This window comes from Carcharhinus amblyrhynchos, chromosome 2, assembly GCF_965287045.1.
Source record: "Carcharhinus amblyrhynchos chromosome 2, sCarAmb.v2.hapA, whole genome shotgun sequence".
Classification (NCBI taxonomy): domain Eukaryota; kingdom Metazoa; phylum Chordata; class Chondrichthyes; order Carcharhiniformes; family Carcharhinidae; genus Carcharhinus; species Carcharhinus amblyrhynchos.
In genome coordinates this window covers 43,283,775-43,306,571 of record NC_137325.1, presented here as the reverse complement: position 1 = coordinate 43,306,571, position 22,797 = coordinate 43,283,775, and the positions used below count along the sequence as shown (strand labels likewise).

General features: G+C 41.9%; 1 protein-coding gene and 1 non-coding gene across 4 annotated transcripts in view; both read left to right on the top strand.

Moving 5' to 3' along the window:
• Window positions 1-3,415, top strand: part of LOC145354025 (triple functional domain protein) — a 641,321-nt gene extending 637,906 nt beyond the window's left edge. For all 3 annotated transcript variants that reach the window (XM_080205115.1, XM_080205124.1, XM_080205134.1), the window contains one exon: window positions 1,478-3,415. In XM_080205115.1, the coding sequence (XP_080061241.1) occupies window positions 1,478-2,020 (543 nt within the window). In that variant the 3' untranslated portion in view covers window positions 2,021-3,415. The remainder of the gene's footprint in view (window positions 1-1,477) is intronic.
• A 5,167-nt stretch (window positions 3,416-8,582) lies between these two features.
• On the top strand, window positions 8,583-8,781 carry LOC145362031 (U2 spliceosomal RNA). Its single transcript, XR_013889918.1, has one exon. It is a non-coding gene; the product is annotated as a U2 spliceosomal RNA (small nuclear RNA).
• Window positions 8,782-22,797: the final 14,016 nt, after the last annotated feature.

Here is a 22,797-nt window from a genome sequence, read left to right as displayed (position 1 = left end):
TTGCTGCCTCACAGCTCCATGGACCAGAGTTCAATTCCCGGCTTCGGTCATTATCTGTGTGGAATTTGCACATTTTCCCGGTGTCTGCGTGGGTTTTCTTAGAGTGCTCCAGTTTCCCCCCTCAGGTTGTATGCAGTTTAGGTGAATTGGCCTTGCTGAATTGCCCCTTAGTAGCTAGGGTAAATGCATGGGGATATGGGGAGAGAGCCTGGGCAGGGTTGTGGTCAGTGCAGACACGATGGCTGAATGTCTTCCTTTTGCACTGTAAGATTCTATGAACCATACCTTCAGTGACAAGGCAGTTTAAAGCTTTAGTCAGATGATTTTTGTTGTGTTCTGGAGGCAGCAGTGCTGGGTTCAATTCTTTTTAAAATGTCTGTCTGTGGCATCTGGATAGTCAAAACTGACAGGATTCAGAATGTTTAGTTAGGTGGAGAGCGAGGAACTCACTCAGGGTCTTGTTCCTTTAATGTCTCAGTTGCTTATTCTCTTCTGCAGAAAAAACAGGTGCTTAAACACACACAGGGTTCACTTGTCACATGATCTTCTCTCTCCAACTGCCCAGTGATTCAAACATGTGTATTACTAGTGTATTCTAGATCCTGTTTGCACCCAGTTGGTACCCATGTGATTGTCTGGATGCATTGTTAATAGGATAAAAAATGGCCCCCGGTACAATTTTGTCTTTTTAAAAGCATTTCGGCAGCTACATGGGTAAGATGGGTGTAGAGGCATATAGGCCAAACATGGGCAATTGGGACTAAGCTGATTGATTTAAGAAAAAGGGCAGCGTGGACAAGTTGGGCTGAAGGGCCTGTTTCCATGCTGTAAACCTCTATGACCATATCTCTTTTTTAAGGCAGTTGTTCTTGGTGCAGCTTTGTTGACAGGTTGTCTCTACTTCAGTAGTTTTGGAATATATGAGGTACAGTGGTGCAAATGTGCAGCAATCTATGATTGTGATCCTAAGCCACTGGAGGTCTTTTTTAATCAAGTTGGGGGGTTCAGTCAGGAAATTCAAGAATCATTTTTTTGATTTAAAGCATGGCTTCACAACAGATCCGTTAAGGCAATAACCATTGCTTGCATTGTTCATACAAATCCCAGGCTCCCTGTTGATGTTGCTGCACCATTTGCTTGTTCTACTGACAGCAGTTTACTGTGCAAAACACCCATGGAAAATCTATGGTCTGGTGCAACTCTAATGAATGTTCACTGCTCACAGCAAAATCTGGCCCAGTAATTTCTTCCATTTTAAGTCATACCATTAGAGCAGCTCGTTTTGTTGCATTTTCTCCTCTTTGTTAGTACTATTTATTTAGTTAAAAAATAAAACTATGTTTTGTTAGTACAAATGACATTGCACCTCATAATAATGCTTGTTAAATTATTTCTTTACTGAGTTATTGTTATGTTTGTGAGTTTATTGTATGTTTGTTTGTTGTACTAATCTGTTGTATGTTTCCATCACTTAAAGCCAGAAAACGTGCTGGTGGACCACAGCAAAGCCAAACCACTCATCAAGCTTGCTGATTTTGGGGATACCATGCAGCTAACCACAACATATTACACCCATCAGTTGCTTGGAAACCCTGAGTTTGCAGCTCCAGAAATTATCTTGGGAAATTCTGCCTGTCTTACATCAGATACTTGGAGTGTTGGGGTACTTGCCTATGTCCTTCTCAGTGGTGTGTCTCCTTTTTTGGATGAGAGTGTAGAAGAAACCTGCTTGAACATTTGTCGATTGGACTTTAGCTTCCCTGATGACTACTTCAGAGGGGTCAGTCAAGCTGCCAAAGATTTTGTTTGTTTCTTACTACAGGGAGATCCAAATAAACGTCCCTCGGCTGCAATGTGCCTTCAGGATCCTTGGCTGCAGCCAGGTGTCAACAGGGATACTGAAACTCTAAACACGTCAAGACTGACTTCATTTATTGAACGGCGCAAACACCAGAATGATGTTCGGCCAGTTGGTAGTATCAAGAACTTTTTACAAAGTAGACTCTTATCAAGAGTGTGACCCTAATGTGGAGATTTTTTTGCTCATTCTCTTTCACCTGCCAATAAGATTGGAGACGGTATCTTCAGCCAGTCAGCTGTTGAGTTGAAATAAAACTGACAGCGTATCAGCTGCTTTATACGTGTGTCATTGTATGGAATTGCATGCCAAGGAACCTTGCACAAACAGTACTTGGGTTTCAGTGCTATCCATGCAATGTAAAGCTGGTGGGGAGGACTGCACAAGCTCTGCACAACCAGCTGGATTTTCATTATTTTGACAGTATTTTGGTTCTGATCACAGGAAACCATTTTTCACCCATTGCCTAGGAAAATTTAGAGAAGAATAATTGTTGTTATTGTATTTAATTAAACGCGCTGGACTTTGAAACATTTAATTATGTGATTTAAAAATTAGCCAACAAAGAACAAGGATTTTTTTTAATATTTTCCTCCTTGACTGATTTTAATCAAGACAGCCACTGAATATGATCTCCAGTGAAACGTCTGATTTTTACTGGTCATAAAGCTTTTCAATTGCCACCAATGTATTTAAATTATAATCCCTTGCATTTAGCCAGATATGGCCCAAATTTCTACTGCTGCAGTTGAACCATGGACCTTTTGCGTATAATAGAAATAAATTGTGTTGCTCTGATTATGTATAAGCCTTACTTGTATAAAGACCGTTATCTGCCTTCAGTCTGTATTTTTAATGCTGGTATGCCATTCTGGAACCTTTTCCCCAAACACCCCTGGGTGAAAAGGCAAATGCTCTTTTCTTTCTGGAGGGGGATTTTGGAGTTGCACCTGCCAATCTGATTGCAGAGCAGTTAAGGAGGAATATGTACTGTAAATGCACTCATTGTATTTTATGTTTTAATTCATATCATGTGCAATGTTGTGGCTTTAACATTTTATGCAACTCTATTTATGAAGACTTCTGTTGTACCTGTACTAAATATTAAAGAAAAGCACGTACTTCGTACTGCAAGCTACACTATTGTTTGATTTCTTTATCGCATTGACCTTTTGAAAAAGTTGACTACTAGGGACTGCATCACAAACTAGTCATTGTGAAATATGTCCAAACAATGAACCAAACCCAGTATTTTTTTCAGCTATGCAGTATATTTATATCAAGTATACAGTTGTACTGTAGGGCCTCAAGAAATAAATATGAGAGAAGGAAAACGGGAATTCAAAACTGGATGTATTGTCACGTCAATCTCACATTATTATTTTTTAATGTATTATATATAGCATGTTAGTCTCCTTTTTAAGTTTGAATTCTGTTTTTGCATGTATATTCTTTTGTACAGCATCCATTAAGTGTTCCCCAAATATGTGCTGTAAATATATTTTTCTGGCATCTGTTTGTTAAAATTAAACTAATGCAACGCGGATGTTTATTTTACTGCATCAGTTTCAGTTTGTCTATTCCTTGTGGTTCAGCAGAAAGAAGGCTATTGGAACGAACGAAAAAATAATGATAGAAACTGTGAAGCATTTTTGAAATGATTCTAACAGAAGGTAAACTTCAATTTATTTTTTAAACCATCGACTTTAACAATAAATGCTGCATTCTCCTGGTCTTCTTTGTCACTAAGATTGAGATCATTCAATGAGCTGGCTTTGCCTCTTCCCTCCCTTCCTCTCCTAGTCCTGACCTTTCATTTTTCTCTAACTTCTCTTCAGTCTTTCTTCCTTTTCTTTCCAAGCTCATTTATCTATAAGACCCAATGCCTGCTCACAGAACCCTATTCCCACCAAACTGCTGACCACCCAATTTCCTTCTCTGGCTCTCATGTTAGCTGATATTTTTAATGGTTCCTTCTCCTGTCGGTTTCTCAGAACAGGAGATTGTGTTTGACAAATTCTTGAGCTCTTTGAGGATGTAACAAGCAGGATAGAGAAAGAGAAATGATCTGTATTTTCAAAAGGCATTTGACAAGGTATAAAAAATTATTACACAAGTTAAGAGTTCGTGGTGTTGAGGTAACATTAGCATGCAAGAGAATTGTCTACTTAACAGGAAACAGATTTGAGACAAATGGATATTTTTTAGGTTGCCAAACTAACTAGCAGAGTGCACAGGGATCAGTACTGGGGCCTCAATTATTATATTAGTGAATTGATGAAAGGACTGAGTACATTATAACCAAATTTACTGACAATACAAAAAGATAAAGAGGAAAACAGGTTGTGAGGAGGATGCAAGCAGTTTATTAAGGGACAAATGAATTGAGTGAATGGCATAAATTTGGCAGATGGACTGTAGTGTGGAAACGTGAGGTTGTACATTTTGGTGGAAACAATAGCAAAACAACTTTTTTACACTTAGACCACCATATGCTACAGTACATAGGGAAATATGGTGTCCTCGTACATGAATCACAAAGTTAGCATGCAGGTACATCAATTAATGAAGAAGGCAATGGAGTGGTAGCCTTTATTGCAAGGGGGTGGAATATAAAAGTAGGGAAGTTTTATTAAAATTCTGGGCACTGGTGAAACACCACCTAGAGCACTGTATACAGTTTTGGCCCTGTTTTATGAAAGATATGTTTGCATTAGAAGGCAGTTCAAAGGTTCACTAGGTTCATTCCTGAGATGAAGTGTGCTTTGAAGAAAGATTGAGCAATTTGGGCATGTACTAATTGGAGTTTAGAAAAATGCGATGTGATCTTATTGAAATACATGGTGCTGAGGGAGCTTGACAAGGTAAAGAGGATGTTTTCCTCATGGGAGAATTGAGAACTAGGGGCAGTGTTTCAAAATACAAAGTCATTTCAGAATAAGTGGAGAAAAATGTCTTCTATCAGAGCGTTATAAATCTTTCGCATTCACAACCCTGGAGAGCGATGGAGTGTTGGTCATTGAATGTATTCATTGCTAAGTTACATATGTTTTTGATCTACAAGTGAGTTAAGATTATGAGGGCTGAGGAGGTAGGCAGGAACATGAAGATAAAGATTACGAAGCAAATAAGCCATGATTTTACTGAATGCCAAATAGATTCAAAAGGCGAAATAGCCTCTTTGTGCTTCTATTTTTCTCTCATATTCTTATACCACCACCATCTCTCTCAAATCTGGCTTCATCACCATTTCCTCAAAAATTATCCTTGACTCCTCCATCCTTGCAAACTACCAGACCATTGCCAGTGCCCTTTTCTCAAAGTCCTTGAAAGCACTGCTGTTTCAAATCCGAGCTTGTTTTTCCTAGAACTCCAAATCCCTTCAATTAGATTTCTGCCCCAGCCACGGTACCAAAACAACAGTTACTGTTTGACTGTGATAAAGGTAAATGATCTTTCCATGCCCTTCTCCATCTGTCTGCAGCCTTTGACATTGTTGATCTCTCAATCTTCTTCCAACAACTTTCCACCATTGCCAAAATGAATGGAAGTTCACTTGAATGGTTCCATTTTAATCCTATTGTAACCAGAGAATTACCTGTAGTGATTCAACTTCCCAATCCCACACTGTTACCTCCTGTGTTTTCAAAAGATCTGAACTTGGATCCTGCCTCCTATTTGTTATCTCCATGCTGTCCCTCAGAAATACCATGCATTTGATCGAGCAATAGTAGTGCAAATCCAGGAATCTGACAAGCAGCCAGATTTGTGCCAGTGAGATTTCAGTTTGAGATCTTCCCCACTCCCTGTCAGTGACGTAACCAGATTCATGCCATAACATTCGCCCATGGCATATCTTCCCCCCAATAGCGTGACATCATGCTGGTGTGAATCACAACTAATTTTCAAAAAGGAAAACCAGTTGTGATGACTATGCCAGGGCATGATTGCAGCCCCCTGAGAGCTGAGGGACATGCCTGACGTTGCTCCCTGGTAAAGAGAGAGTGTGTATTTGTTTTTGAGTGCATGTGTGTGTTTGTTTTTGTGCGTGTGTGTGTGTGTTTTTGTGAGTGTGTTTCCACCATATCCATGGAAGGGGGAAATGTATAGGGTTGGGTGTCCCCATATTGGCCAGGGGGTTCAATGCCTTGCAGAAGAGACACTTAGATTTTAAAGGAGCTGGGAAGCCAGTGAGCTTCACACAACTTTTCTCACCTGATCCAATACTCTGTGCAATTTTGTGTGGATTGCACATATTGTAAATTTATCTATTTCCACAGAGCTAGAATGATAAAATCCCTAAAGTGCAGATGGTGGTCAGTTGGCCCATCTAGCCTGCACTGTGATATGTTGATGACAAGTACTGGATGAGGAAACATTTTCTCCAATTAAATATTGGAAAGAGTAAAGCTTACCTACATATTAACTAGAAACTCTGGGTGGAATTTTGCAACAGTAGAATTTGACAGTCCTGCCTAAGTCAATGGATGTTTGAACTGCTCACTGTATTTTACAGCCCCAACCATGCTGCAAGAGGGCTGTAAAATTCCACCCTCTTCCCTAGTCAGCAACTCCATTCCCCTCCCTGTTTTCAGTGTAACTAGACAGTTTGCAAAAATGTAGGAGGCCCATCTGGAGTGTATTGAAATATTCAAGAGTTCACAAAAACATGGAGGATGATTTTAGCACAAAACTGAGGCAGGCATTTAACTGAGCAATGTGAGAGGGATGAAAATAGCTGTCTGAAGGAGCAATTCATCCTGTGCCATTCCACATTTTCACCCTGTAGCCTTGCACATTCTTCCTGTTCAGATAATCCAGTTCTTTCATGAATGCTTCAATTGAACTGTCTCCACTACAGTCTCAGGCAACACATTCCATATATGTAGGAAGGGACTCCTGTCAGTTCTGAAATTTACAACACTGAATCCAAATGAATCATCCCAAATCCCGTTTGCTTGTTTAAATTGAAATGAGCTACATTCGTCATGTGAGTGTGGGGATGTGTTTTGTAATTTTGGTTTTGTTTCATCACAGTAAATATTACAATTTAGTTTGAACCCAAGATGAGTTTATCCTGATACTGGTTTGATAGCAGTATTACTTTCCTTTCTGCACCAACCCTCAACCTTAAGTCTCTGATTTCCTGAATTCAGACAGCCAGGAGGCTTGACAACTCTTTCAGGTCTCATTCTTGCAATGTTTGGAGGAATAGTAGTTTTACTTTTTTTGGGTTGACTTGGTCAATTTGGCATTGTCATTGTAGTACTCTGCAATTGACTGCAATGACTATAGCCAAGTCCACTACTTGATTGTCTCCATTTGATTTGCTTTTTGTGCTCCTTCAAGTTGTATTTCTCTTCCTTGTCAGCCCATCTACTTTGTTTGGACATCATGGGCTTGTCCCATTCCATCTGAAGAGAATGTTCACTCCATTCATTCATAGAATGGACACATTTTTTTCTTCCATGGGGTCCATCATGTTCTTCCTGGATGTTGACATTTCAAAAATGGCACCTTTATTTCCACTTGTTTCTCAATTTCAGCCAAATAATTATTTACTCTCTTTTCCCAACCTTTTTCAAGCTCATGAATCTTTTCATTTAGCTCAGCGCTACTGTGGTGAGTTCAGTTGTCTTCGTTTCAGAATTATGTACAATGCAATGCAAGCTTAAAAGCATTACCTGCACATTCAGTTCCTTTCAAAGACTTTCCTCCATGGTCACTGATGCTCCATAGAGTTTTCCAATTCACTCATTATATCCTCAATCTGTTTCCTAGGAACTTTTTTTTTGAATTCTGGATTTGCTGTTCCATTCTGTGCAGGTCATTTTCCATTTTTTTCAAGTTGTGAGAGATGCTTCAGTGTGTTCCTCATTTTTCATTACAAACTCATATTTTGCCAATAAAAGTTGATTACACTGAGCAGTTTTCCTTTACAGACCTAATTCTTGTGTTCCATCTTTCAAGCTCACATTCTATAATTATACTTTTGTTAATTGTTTCTGAGATTCTTCATGCTCCTTTGAGAGAACTTTTCATAGAAATCATAGAAACCCTAAGTACAGAAAGAGGCCATTTGGCCCATCGTGTCTGCTCTGACCACAATTCCATCTAGGCCTTATCCCAGTATCCACCCACTAATCCCTCTAACCTATGCATCTCAGGATACTAAGGTCAATTTTTTAGCATGGCCAATCAACCTTACCCGCACATCTTTGGACTGTGGGAGGAAACCCATGCAGACACAAGGAGAATATGCAAACTCCACACAGACAGTGACCCAAGTCGGGAATGAAACCCAGGTCCCTGGAGCTGTGAAGCAGCAGTGCTAACCACCGTGCCACCCACGGTATCCGCTGACAACTGGTAAAGTTCGATTGTTTCTCCTTTCAATATCTTTTCCATTCAGCTGGTTCTTCAGCTTTTCCGAATCTTTTAGGTACGTCATGGCTTCCTCCTGGAATATTGAAAATTGTTGTGCCTCCGCTGCCATCTGGTTCTTCTGATCATTCGGAGTGACGTTATATTCATGTTGTTTCTCTTTGTAACTTTCCCAAGGAACGAACTTTGACCTGAGGGATTCTTATAGCGTGTGAAGATTCTTTATCAGGCTCTCTTCTTTGTGAAGCTCAATTGAGTTTTTTTGTAATTCAACAGAGTCTCCTTGAGTTTTTTCCGCTGTATTCTACTGTTAACCTTTCAGCAGCAATGAAATGGTCTTATCGCTTCTCGGCCTTTTGGCAAAGATCAAGCGTAGTATCGACATGCCGTGCTTGGTTGAAGTCATTCAGTTACATTTTAGCTTCATTTGAAGCAATTTTTAAAAGCGGCATCTCAGCCTTTTGGCTAAGATGCAAATGAGATCAAGCCTTGGAGGAGCAGCTATACCTACTCCAATCAGCTTGGATCATGTAGATCAAGCCCAAGACTTAATGAGAGCCCTGTCTTGTCAGCTTGGATTGGGAACATCTCAACTTGTTGCGACTCTGAATTGGACTTGATTTGATTGAATTGGAATAAAAACCAAAAAAAGTTACATACCTCTTTTGCATTTGATTTTGAACAATAATCAGATGTTCTTTCAATTGCTTATTTTCTTACTGAGCTCTTGCCAACTTATGTATTACTTTGTCACTAGTGGTAACTTCCAATACTGCTTTTTCTGAAGCAGTATTCAAAATCTTTTTTAGTTCCTAATATTTTTCCAGGGCTATGTATTGATTCTTAGAAGAGTTGCAGGCCAGAGACGACTTAGGGTATCTTTTCTTCCTGCTGTTATCCTTTATTGTTCTTCTGGTTGAGTTCCTTCAATTCAGCTTTGATATGAACATTTTCATGTGAAACTGTTACTTTGTTTTTTTGCAGGATTTGTTTATTTTGGATTATCCCAAATAGCCTTTCTTCATTCACAGTCAGTTGCTTACTCTGCACTTTTGTCTGCTGTTGCAGTTTAGGAAATATTTCAGAATTTCAAACAGCTCTATTTTTAAGCCTTTCTTCTGCACTAAATTCTTCAACTTGTGCACTTCATTGCACTGACATGGTGTGTGACCACCTTATGACTTGCCAAAAGCCACAGAATCACTACGGCGCCAAAGAAGGCCATCTGAGCCCTGTACCGACCCTCCAAAAGAACATCTTACCTAGGCCCTCCCCATTACTCTATCCTTGTAAACCCTCACATTTACCATGGCTAATCCACCTAACCTACACATCTTTGGACTGTGGGAGGACATTGGGGCATCCAGAGGAAATGCACACAGACACAGGGAGAACGTGCAAACTCCACACAGTCACTCAAGCCGGAGTTGAACCTGAATCCTTGGCGCTGTGAGGCAGCAGTACTAACTGCTGTGCCAACCTTAAGAACTGGCTCCCTCAGCTTTTCATGTCTCTCCAAATGTGGTTAAAGATTCATCTATATGCTGCCTTTGGATTAGTTCATCCATAAATAAAAGTATATTTCTTACTTTAGTCCTTATGTACTCATGTAATCTAAAAAGAGTTTTCTCCAAGAAAACTTGGAGAATTTTGGATCTGGTTTAGCCCTGGCCTTAAAACCATAAATAATTACAGTGCAGCGAGACCATTCAGCCCAGTGTGCCTGTGCTAGCCACTCATTCTAAACTTGCCTTCTAACACCCCGGTCCATTGCCTTGCAGGTCACAGCACATTAAGCACAGAGCCAGGAACCTTTTAAATCAGTTGAGGGTTTTGCCTAATGACCAATTCCAAACATTCACCCCCTACCAAGTGAAAAGGGTCTTCCTGTTACTCCTCTAATACTTCCACCAATCACCTTAAATCCATGCCGTTTGATAACTGGCCTTTCTGCTAGGGGAATCAAGTCCCCCCTGTCCACTCTATTTAGGCCCTTACGATTTTGCACCTTGAATCATAGAGCTTTACACCATTTGGCCCAACTTGTTCATGCCATCCAGTTTTTATCATTAAGCTAGCCCCAAAAGCTAGTACAAAATTCTCTGCCTCTACTACTATCTCTGGCAGTTTGTTCTAGACACTCAGTACCCTCTGTGTGAAATAATTGCCTCCTGGACCCTCTTGTATCTCTCCCCTCATTTTAAAGTGATGCCCTCTAGTTTTAGACTCCCTTATTTTTGGGAAAAGAAGTTGACTATTGCCCCTATCTATGCTCCTCATTTTTTGTAGACCTCTATAAGATCACCCCTAAGCCTCCTATGCTCCAGGGGAAAAATGCTCCAGTCTATCCAGCCTCTCCTTATAAATTAAACCATCAAGTCCCAGTGGCATCTAAGTAAATCTTTTCTGCGCTCTTTCTAGTTTAATAATATATTTTTTATAATAGTGTGAGCGTGGCCTTACCAATGTCTTGTACAGCTTCCACAGGATGTTCCAACTCCTGTATTCTCTGTTCTGACCAATGAAACCAAGCATGCTGAATACCTTCTTCATCACCTTGTCCACATGTGACTCCATCTTCAAGGAGCTATGAATCTGTAACCACAGATCTCTTTGTTCTATAACTCTCCACAATGCCCTACCTTTTTTTTTCCCTTTTCATTCACAGGTTTTAAGTCGGTCCGCCTTGTGTCCAACGAGGGGCATACACGTGATGGGTCGTACTTGGGCTGCTCTTGGTTGTTCGAGATTGGCCTAGTGCTTCATGTCGTTAGTGTGTGCCTAAACTGGACCAGATACTGGGCAAGACGACAGCTCAGTGACTATCACTGATTGCTGTGCAGACACATGGATTTGGGCCGGTGTCTGTGGGAGTTTGCGCATTCTCCCCGTGCTTGCATGGGTTTTCTCCGGGTGCTCCAGTTTCCTCCCACACCCCAAAGATGTGCTGTTAGGCTGATTGGCAGGAATAAATTGTCCCTAAATCAGTTTCCCTCAATCTGGATGGCCATAAAACATTAGACAAGGTTCATGGGTGGAGAGGGGGACTGGTGGTGTTGAGATGGTGGCACGGGCTCGTTGGGCCGAAGGGCCTGTTTCCCGGGCTGTTTTTGTTCTTTGTTCTTTTGTTCTTTATTAACTGAGTCAGTCCTGCCCTGGTTCAGTTTGCCAAAATGTATTATCTAGCATTTATCTAAATTAAACTCCACCTGCATTTGTCAGCCCATTAGCCCAAATGATCAACATCCTATTGCAATCCTAGACAATCTTCACTGTCCACTATGCCACCAATTTGGTGTCATCTGCAAACTCACTAACCAAGTCTCCTAAATTCCCATCCAAATCATTAATATAAAGGACAAATAACAGTGATCATCGATCCCTGAGGCACACTGATGGTCACAAGCCTCCAGTTTGAAAAACAACACTCTACAACCACCCTCTATCTTCTGTCATCAAGCCAGTTTTGTATCCATTTAGCTACCTCACCCGAGGTTTAATCTTACACAACAACATGCAGTACTTTGTCAAAGGCCTCTCTAAAGTCCATGGGCATCGTCAGCTGCACTGCCTTCATCTACCTTCTTGGTTACCCCTTCAAAAAATTCAAATTCATGAGACGTGATTTTCTACTCACAGCCATGCTGTCTGCCCCAAATCAGTTCTTGCCTCTCTAAATGCCTATAGATCCTGTCTCTCAAAATACCTTCTAACAACTTACCCACTACAGATGTTAGCCTCCTGCTCTGCAGGTCCCAGGCCTTTCCCTGGTTGATATCATTGATATAATTCTGGAATGGAGCCCGTAGTCCTTCTTAAACAAAAGTACATTTGCCGCTCTCCAATCTTCAAGCATCTCACCTGTGGCTGTCAATGATTCAAATTTCTCTGCTATGGGACCTGCAATTTCCTCCCTAACATCCCACAACGTCTTGGGATACACTTCGTCCGGTCTCGGGATTTATCTACCTTGATGCACTTTAAGACTTCTAGCACCACCATGTACGTACTACAGAGGTAATATGTACACTCTTCAAAACATCACTATTTATTTCCTCAATGTTCCCAATATCCATTCCTTTCTCAACAATAAATACTGATGAGAAATATTCACATAGGATCTCATCCATCTCTTATGGATCCATACATAGGTAACCTTGTTGATCCTTATGAGTCCCTCTTCTCTCCCAAGTTACTCTTTTACCCATTATGTATTTGTAGAAGCTCTTTGGATTCTCCTTTGCCTTATTGCCAAAGCAATCTTGTGTCCCCTTTTTACCCTCCAGATTTGTCTCTTAACTCTACTCCGGCACCCGCTATACTCTTCAAGGGATCCATTTGATCCCAGCTGCCAATGCATTCATATGCCTCCTATTCTTTTTGACCAAGGCCTCCATATCCCAAATCATCCAGGGTTTCCTACTTCTACCAGCCTAGCCATTCACTCTAAAAGAACATGCTTACCCTAAACCCTAGTTAACATGCTTTTGAAAGCCTCGCACTTACCAGATGTCTCTTTGCCTGTATATTTGTACATCTCAGTCAATTCACCCTCCAGCCTCCTCTGTTCTAAAACACTAGTTTATCCAATCTCTCCTCAATTTTCCAGCCCCAGCAACATTTTTATAAATCTCTTCAGCACCTCTCTCCGGAATAATTATGTCCTTCCTGTAACAGGGTGACCAAAACTGTACACAAAACACCTGCTGTGGCCTGACCAGTGTTTTGTACTATTTCAGCATAACATCCCTGTTTTTATATTATATATTTTTGTATATATCTTGTCCAATAAACAAAAATATTTCACATGTCTTATTTACCACCATTTCTACCTGTCCTGCCACCTCAGGGACTTCTGAACATTCAATTTACCCCTTTTTCATCCACTCAACCAAAGCATTGATACTCAGGAATCCGCAGCTTTCCCCTTCACTATCAATTACACGGTCAATTTTTTTTGTCATTTGCAAATTTTCCAATCATGTCTCCCACATTTAAGTCCAGATCATTAATATATACAAGGAAGAGCAAAGGACCCGTCAGTGAGCCCTTTGCAATGCCACTGGAACTGCTTTCTATTTGCAAAAACATCCATCAGTCTTTACCCTTTGTGTTGTGTCGCTGAGCCAATTTTGGATTTAATTCATCACCTTCCCCTGTGACTCTGTACATCATACCATGCATGCTACTGTTCTCCAATCCCAAATTAATATGGGTGGCATGGCGGCACAGTGGTTAGCACTACTGCCTCACAACGCTAGGGACCTGGCTTCAATTCCCGGCTTGGGCCACTTTCTTTGCAGAGTCTGCACGTTCTTCCCATGTCTGCGTGGGTTTCCTCTGGTTTCCTCCCACAGCCTAAAGGTGTGCTGGTTAGGTGCATTGGCCATACTAAATTCTCCCTCAGCGTACCCAAATAGGTGCTGGAGTGTGGTGACTAGAGGATTTTCACAGTAACTTCATTGCAATGTTAATATAAACCTACTTGTGACATTAATAAATAAACTGAAACTAAATTAACCCTTGCTCTGCCAAGCACCCTTACCAAGGCCAGGAAACTAGAAACTTACATTAGAACCATAGAACATTACAGCACAGATACAGGCCTTTTGGCCCTTCTTGGCTGTGTCAAACCATTTTTCTGCCTAGTCTCACTGACCTGCACCTGGACCATTTCCCTCCACACCCCTCTCATCCATGTACCTGTCCAAGTTTTTCTTAAATGTTAAAAGTGAGCCCGCTTTCACCACTTCATCTGGCAGCTCATTCTACACTCCTATCACCCTCTGTGTGAATAAGCCCCCTCTAATATTTCCTTTAAACTTTTTCCCCTTCACCCTTAACCCATGTCCTCTAGTTTTTTTTCTCCCCTAGCCTCAGTGGAAAAAGCATGCTTGCAACCACTCTATCTATATCCATCATAATCTTATACACCTCTATCAAATCTCCCCTCATTCTTCTACGCTCCAGGGAATAAAGTCCTAACCTATTCAACCTTTCTCTGTAACTCAGTTTCTCAAGTCCCAGCAACATCCTTGTAAACCTTCTCTGCACTCTTTCAACCTTATTAATATCCTTCCTGTAATTAGGTAACCAAAACTGAACACAATACTCTAAATTCAGCCTCACCAATGTCTTATACAATCTCACCATAACATTCCAACTTTTTTATACTCAATACTTTGATTTATAAAGGCCATTGTGCCAAAAGCACTCTTTATGACCCTATCTACCTGTGACGTCACTTTTAGGGAATTCTGTACCTGTATTCTCAGATCCCTTTGTTCTACTGCACTCTTCAGTGTCCTACCATTTACCTTGTACGTTCTGCCTTAGTTTGTCCTTCCAAATTGCAATACCTCACACTTGTCTGCATTAAGCTCCATCTGCTGTTTTTCAGCTCTTCTTTTCTAGCTGGTCCAAATCCCTCTGCAAGCTTTGAAAACCTCCTTCACTGTCCACTACACCTCCAATCATCAGCAAATTTGCTGATCCAATTTACCACGTTATCATCCAGATCATTGATATAGATGACAAACAAAATGGACCCAGCACTGATCCATGTGGCACACCACTAGTCATGATGTGGAGATGCCGGCGTTGGACTGGGGTAAACACAGTACAAAGTCTGACAACACCAGGTTTAAGTCCAACAGGTGTCACCTGACGAAGAGTTTAATCTCGAAAGCCTGTGAGTTTACTATCAAATAAACCTGTTGGACTTAAACCTGGTGTTGTCAGACTTCGTACTGTGCACACCACTAGTTATAGACCTCCACTCAGAGAAGCAATCCTCCACTACCACTCTCTGGCTTCTTCCATTGAGCCAGTGTCTAATCCAATTTACTACCTCTCCATGTGACTGAACCTTCCTAACTAACCTCCCATGCGGGACCTTGTCAAAGGCCTTACTGAAGTCCATGTAAACGACATCCACTGCCTTCCCTTCATCTGCTTTCCTGGTAACCTCCTCAAAAAACTCTAGTAAATTGGCTAAACATGACCTACCACACACAAAGCCATGTTGACTCTCCCTAATAAGTCCTTGTCCATCCAAATATTTGTAGATCCTATCTCTTAGTACTCGTTCCAATAATTTACTACTGACATCAAATTTACCGGCCTATAATTTCCCAAATTTCTTTTTGAACCTTTTTTAAACAACGGAACAATCCTCCAATCATCTGGCACATCACCCATGGATATTGACATTTTAAATATATTTGCCAGGGCCCCTGCAATTTCAACATTAGTCTCCTTCAAGGTCCAAGGGAATACCCTGTCTGGTCCTGGGGATTTATCTACTCTGATTTGCCTGAAGACAGCCAGCAATTCCTCCCCTTTAATCTATATAGCTTCCATGACCTCTCTACTTGTTTGCCTTATTTCCATAGACTCCATGCCAGTTTCCTTAGTAAATACGGATGCAAAAAACTGAAGGGAAGGAAAAGTAGCTGTTGCAGTGGAAAGAGACTGGAAAAGGGAAGAAAAAGGTTGAGTTGAGATAGGAATTAATAAGTTCAGTGGGGCAGGAACAATAATTCTACGAGTCCTGTTTCTGGGTTTTGGAAAGGAGGTAGAATCGGGCTGGGCAAAGTTGGGAGTCAATGAGATTGAAGGCTGTGGGGAGAAGATCACTAGAGGAAATGAGGTCAATGACAGTTTTGAAAACTATAGTTTTATAGTTAGCTGAAACAAAATTGCTGGATACTTTTGATTATCTATGGGATTAAGGGATATGAAGCATACTTAGCCAGATAGAGTTAAGATACAAATCAGTAATGCTCTCATTGAATGGTGGAACAGCCCAGTTCTGTTCTTATATTCATAGAATGTGCCTTTTCTTGAACTATTGCCAATTATTGGACCCTTTGCTGCTGTCCTGACTGAAACACTCGGCAAGAAGTCTCACAACACCAGATTAAAGTCCAACAGGTTTATTTGGTAGCACAAATAAACCTGTTGGACTTTAACTTGGTGTTGTGTGACTTCTTACTGTGCTTACTCCAGTCCAATGCCGGCATCTCTACATCATGAAACACTCAACACAGACAAGGGATTGAATACAGTTTTTATCTGATTTGTACAATTCTATTCCACACAAGATGGTACTTCTGACAGCTGCTGATGAATATATTAGGCAGAGATTTTAAGATTGCATAGTGCTCACAATGTAATGAAAAATATAGCTGCCACCTGGTGGATTTGAAACAAATGACACAAACATTCTGGGGGAGACCTTGAGCCCGCACTCTCCATCTGCAGGAATAGCAGCAGTGGCTCAAGATCCAGTGAAACCTGAATGTCACGAATCTCGCCACCATGATCATGGTCTCTGATATTCACTGCCCATCAGCGGTGATGTAATCAGGTTCACACCCACACCAGGTGTATTTAAATATAATTAAAGACCCGTGTTGTCATATATTCTATCCAGGTTTTCAAACCTTAGCAACGCAATGTTGCATTGGTACAATGTACAACAGGTTCACCAGATGTGAACCTGTCATGGGGATTCCCTCCTCCTCCACCCCAACAAAAGAGGCATAAAGGTGACTACAGCGGCTGGCGGAGATGGACAAGGCCAACCAGCAGTATGGTGCAGTACCAGAGGCAGACCCTAGTGGGAGCCTCATGGGCTGGGGGGAGGGGGGAGACTTGGGAGCAGTGGGAATGGCATTGATAGTTTAGAGCGGGGGACGTCTGATGCCAGTGATGTCACTGATAGGCGTAGTCTATAGGCCACCAAATAATGGCAACATGGTGGGCAAGGAATAAACAAAGAAATAACCAATGCATGTAAAAATGGTACAGCAATTATCATGGGGGATTTTAATCTACAGATCAATTGGTCAAACCAGACTGGTCAAGGCAGCCTTGAGGAGGAGTTCATAGAATGTATCCGCGATAGCTTCCTTGAACAATATGTAATGGAACCTGTGAGGGAGCAAGCTATCCTAGATCTGACCTTGTGTAATAAGACAGGAATAATTAATGATCTTGCAGTTATGGATCCTCTCGGAAGAAGCGATCACAGTATCGTTGAATTTAAAATACAGCTGGAGTGTGAGAAGGTAAAATCCAAAACCAGTGTTTTGTGCTTAAACAAAAGAGACTACAAAGGGATGAAGGAGGCATTGGCCAAGGTAGACAGGGAGTAAAAGCTTTATGGCGGGATAATTGAGGAACAGTGGGGGATTTTCAAAGCAATCTTTCACAGTACTCAGCTAAAGTATATACCAGTGATAAGGAAGGACTGCAGAAAAAGAGATAGTAAGAAATCTCACAACAGTAGGTTAAAGTCCAACAGGTTTCTATGGTAGTACAAGCTTTCGGAGTGTCGCTCCTTCTTCAGGTGAGTGAAGAAGAACTTGTTGGACTTTTTATTTGGTGTTGTGTGACTCCTAACTGGGCTTACCCCAGTCCAATGCCAGCATCTCCACATTGTGAAAAAGAGATAATCAGTCAAGGGTATCTAAGGAAATAAAGGAGGGTATCAATTTGAAGGACAATGCATGCAAAGTGGCGAAGATTATTGGGAAACTAGAGAATTGGGAAATCTTTAAAGGTCAACAGAAAGCCATGAGAAAAGCTATGAAGAAAAGTAAGATGGATTATGAGAGTAACTAACTAAGAATACAAAATATAGCAAAAGTTTCTACAAACTTAGCAAAAGTTTTTACAAATATATAAAATGAAAATGAATGGCGAAAGTAAACATTGGTCCTTTAGAGGATGAGAAGGGGGATGTTATAATTGGAAATGAGAAATTGGCCAAGGCATTGAACAGAAATCTTGTGTTGGTCTTCACAGTGGAAGACACAAATAATATGCCAAAAATTGACAGGAAGGCAATGGCAGGTGAGGACCTAGAAGCTATCATTATCATGAAAGTAGTAGTGTTGAGCAAGTTAATGGGGCTAAAGGTAGACAAGTCTTCTGGTCCTGATGGAATGTATCCCAGAGTACTAAAAGAGATGGTGGGAGGAATAACAAATGCACTAATAGTAATTTACCAAAATTCTGTGGAAAAGCAAATTATGTGGAGGGCGTGGAAAGTCTACAGAGAGATCTGGATAGGCTGAGTGAGTGGGCGAGGATCTGGCAGATGGAGTATAACGTTAACAAATGTGAGGTTATCCACTTTGGTAGAAATAATAGTCGGAGGGATTATTATTTAAAGGGTGAAAAGCTGCAGCATGCAGCGTGCAGAGGGACCTGGGGGTCCTTGTGCACGAATCACAAAAACCCAGTCTGCAGGTGCAGCAGGTGATCAAGAAGGCGAATGGAATGTTGGCCTTTATAGCGAGGGGGATAGAATATAAAAGTAGGGAGGTCTTGTTGCAACTGTACAGGGTACTGGTGAGGCCGCAACTGGAGTACTGTGTGCAGTTTTGGTCCCCGTATTTGCGAAAGGATAGATTGGCCTTAGAAGGAGTAAACAAAAGGTTCACCAGGCTGATACCTGAGATGAGGGGGTTAGCCTATGAAGAGAGATTGAATAGACAGGGTCTGTACTCATTAGAGTTTAGAAGGCTGAGGGGGGGATCTTATAGAGACTTACAAGATAATGAAGGGGCTAGATAGGGTAGAGGTAGAGAGATTCTTCCCACTTAGAAAGGAAAACAGAACTAGAGGGCACAGCCTCAAAATACGGTGGGGGGGAGGTGCGGGTTGGGGCAGTTTAGATCAGAATTGAGGAGGAACTTCTTCACTCAAAGGGTGGTGAATCTCTGGAATTCTCTGCCCGTTGAAGTGGTGGAGGCTACCTCACTGAATATATTTAAGTCACGGGTCAATAGATTTCTGATAGACAAGGGAATTAAGGGTTATGGGGAGAAAGCGGGAAAGTGGAACTGATCCACTTCAGATCAGCCATGATCTTATTGAATGGCGGGGCAGGCTCGAAGGGCTAGATGGCCTACTCCGGCTCCTATTTCTTATGTTCTTAAAATTCGCCGGACTCTGGGGTGGTTCCTGCAGATTAGAAAACAGCAAATGTGATGCCACTGTTTAAAAAAGGAGGTAGACGAAAGGCGGGTAACTATAGGCCAGTTAGCTTAACTTCTGTAACAGGGTGAGGGTTCAATTTCCATTAACTGATGGCATATTAGCCAGCTGACAGGGACCCTTCAGTTCTGTATTGAACTGGTGTTCTTTTGGTGATGTACAGTAAACACCATGGGACATTCAAGGCAGTAATTTATGTGTAAAATGGCAATTGACCAACATTCTGGCTTTATTCACTGGTGTCCTGGTTTCCTGAGCTAAAGAACAAGATAAGAAGTCTCACAACACCAGGTTAAAGTCCAACAAGTTTATTTGGTAGCAAAAGCCACTAGCTTTGGAGCGCTGCCCCTTCGTGAGGCAAGTAAGAGTTCTGTTCACAAACAGGGCATATAAAGACACAAACTCAATTTACAAAATAATGGCTAGAATGTGAGTCTTTAAAGGTTATCAAGTCTTAAAGGTACAGACAATGTGAGTGGTGAGAGGGTTAAGCACAGGTTAAAGAGATGTGTATTCTCTCCAGCCAGGACAGGTAGTGAGATTTTGCAAGCCCAGGCAAGTCATGGGGATTACAGATAGTGTGACATGAACCCAAGGCAGTGCAATGCTCCTCTTGTGGGTTGTTTGAGGTGAGGGACACCATTAGTATCCCTGCTGAGTACACCTACAGGAAATGCACCCAATTCTAGCTCCTTGAAGATCGTGTTAGGGAGCTGGAGCTGGAACTGGATGAATTCAGTATCATTCGGGAGGCAGAGGTAGTTATAGAAAAAAGCTACAGGGAGGTAGTTATTCCTAGAAATGAGGATACTTGGGTGACTGTTTGAAGGGGTAAGAAGCAGTCAGTGCAGTGATCCACTGTGGCCGTTTCTCTATGTAACAAGTATACCATTTTGGATGCTGTGGGGGGGGATGACTTACCAGAGGTAAGCCATAGGGTACAGGTCTCTGGCACAGGGTCTGTCCCTGTTACTCAGAAGGGAAGGGGGAAGAAGAGTAGAGCATTAGTCATTGGGAACGCAATAGTTAGGGGGAAAGATAGGAGATTCTGTGGGAATGAGAGAGAATCGTGGTTGGTGTGTCACCTCCCAGGTGCCAGGGTCTGTGATGTCTCGGATTGTGTTTTTAGGATCCTTAAGGGGGCGGGAGACCAAGTTGTGGTCCACGTAGGCACCAAAGACAAAGGATGGGGATGTAAGGCAGAAATTCAGGGAGTTAGGGTGGAAGCTTAGCGCTAGAACAAACAGAGTTGTTATCTCTGGTTTGTTACCCCTGCCACGTGCTATTGAGGAGAGGAATAGGGAGAGAGAGCAATTGAACACGTGGCTACAGGGAGGGTGCAGGAGGGAGGGATTCAGGTACCTGGATAATTGGGAGTCATTCTGGGGTAGGTGGGACCTCTACAAATGGGATGGTCTACACCTGAACAGAGGGGTATCAATAGCCTACAGGGGGATATTTGCTAATGCTCTTCAGAGGGTTTAAACTAATTCAGCAGAGGGATGGGAAAATGAATTGTAGCTCCAGTGTACAGCAGGTTGAGAGTAGTGAGGCCATGAATAAGGTTTCAAGGTCGCAGTAGTGCACCGGCAGGCAGGAAGGTGGTTTGAAGTGTGTCTACTTCAACACCAGGAGCATAGAATCATAGAATCATACAGTGTAGAAAGAGGCCCTTCGGCCCATCGAGACTGCACTGACCACAATCCCACCCAGGCCCGACCCCCATATCCGTTCATATTTTACCCACTAATCCTTCACATCTCAGGACACGAAGGGCAATTTTTAGCATGGTCAATCAACCTAACCCGCACATCTTTGGACTGTGGGGGGAAACCAGAGCACCCGGAGGAAACCCACATAAACACGAGGAGAACGTGCAAACTCCACACAGACAGTGACTTGAGCCAGGAATCGAACTCAGGTCCCGAGAGCTGTGAAGCAGCAGTGCTAACCACTGAGCTACCGTGCCGTTTCTGGAATAAGGTGAGTGAAATTGCAGCATGGGTTGGTACCTGGGACTTCGATATTGTGGCCATAGGGAGGAGACTGCAGAGCCTTTGGCTTTGATCTTTAGGTCATCATTGTCTACAGGAATAGTGCCAGAAGACTGGAGGATTGTAAATGTTATCCCCTTGTTCAAAAAGGGGAGTAGAGACAACCCTGGTAATTATAAACCAGTGAGGCTTCTGTTGTGGGCAAAGTTTTGGAAAGGATTATAAGAGATAGGTTTTATAATTATCTAGAAAGGAATAATTTGATTAGGGATAGTCAACACGGTTTTGTGAAGGGTAGGTTGTGCCTCACAAACCTTATTGAGTTCTTTGAGAAGGTGACCAAAGAGATGGATGAGTGTAAAGATGTGGTGTATATGGATTTCAGTAAAGCTTTTGATAAGGTTCCCCACAGTAAGCTATTGCAAAAGATACAGAGGCATGGGATTGAGGGTGATTTAGCGATTTGGATCAGAAATTGGCTAGCTGTAAGAAGACAGAGGGTGGTGGTTGATGGGAAATGTTCATCCTGGAATTCAGTTACTAGTGGTGTACCGCAAGGATCTGTTTTGGGGCCAATGCTGTTTGTCATTTTTGTAAATGACCTGGATGAGGGAGTAGAAGGATGGGTTAGTAAATTTGCGGATGACACTAAAGTCGGTGGAGTTGTGGACAGTGCGGAAGGATGTTGCAGGTTACAGAGGGACATAGATAAGCTGCAGAGCTGAGCTGAGAGGTGACAAATGGAGTTTAGTGTGGAAAAGTGTGAGGTGATTCACTTTGGAAGGAGTAACAAGATTATAGAGTATTGGGCTAATGGAAAGACTTTTGGTAGTGTGGATGAGCAGAGAGATCTCGGTGTTCATGTGCATAGATCCCTGAAAGTTGGCACCCAGCTTGATAGGGTTGTTAAGAAGGTGTATGATGTGTTAGCTTTTATTGGTAGAGGGATTGTGTTTCACAGCCATGAGGTCATGTTGCAGCTGTACAAAACTCTGGTGCGGCTGCTGCATTATAGGAAGGATGTGGAAGCATTGGAAAGGGTGTAAAGGAGATTTATCAGGATGTTGCCTGTTATGATGGGAAGATCTTATGAGGAAAGGCTGAGAGACTTGAGGCTGTTTTCGTTAGAGAGAAGGTTAAGAGGCGACTTAATAGGGGCATATGAGACGATCAGAGGATTAGATAGGTGGACAGTGAGAGCCTTTTTCCTCGGATGGAGATGGCTAGCATGAGGGGACATAGCTTTAAATTGAGGGGTGATAGATATAGGACAGATGTCAGAGATAGGTTCTTTACTCAGAGTAGTAAGAGCATGGAATGCCCTATCTGCAACAGTAGTGGATTTGCCAACATTAAGGGCATTTAAAAGGTTACTGGATAAACATATGGATGATATTGGAATAGTGTAAATTAGATGGACTTTAGATTGATTTCATAGGTCGGCGCAATATCGAGGCCGAAGGGCCTGTACTACACTGTAATGTTCTGTATTCTATGCTGTAAGATCCTGGTTGAGGCTGTCCTCATGCGTGCAGAACTTGGCTATCAATC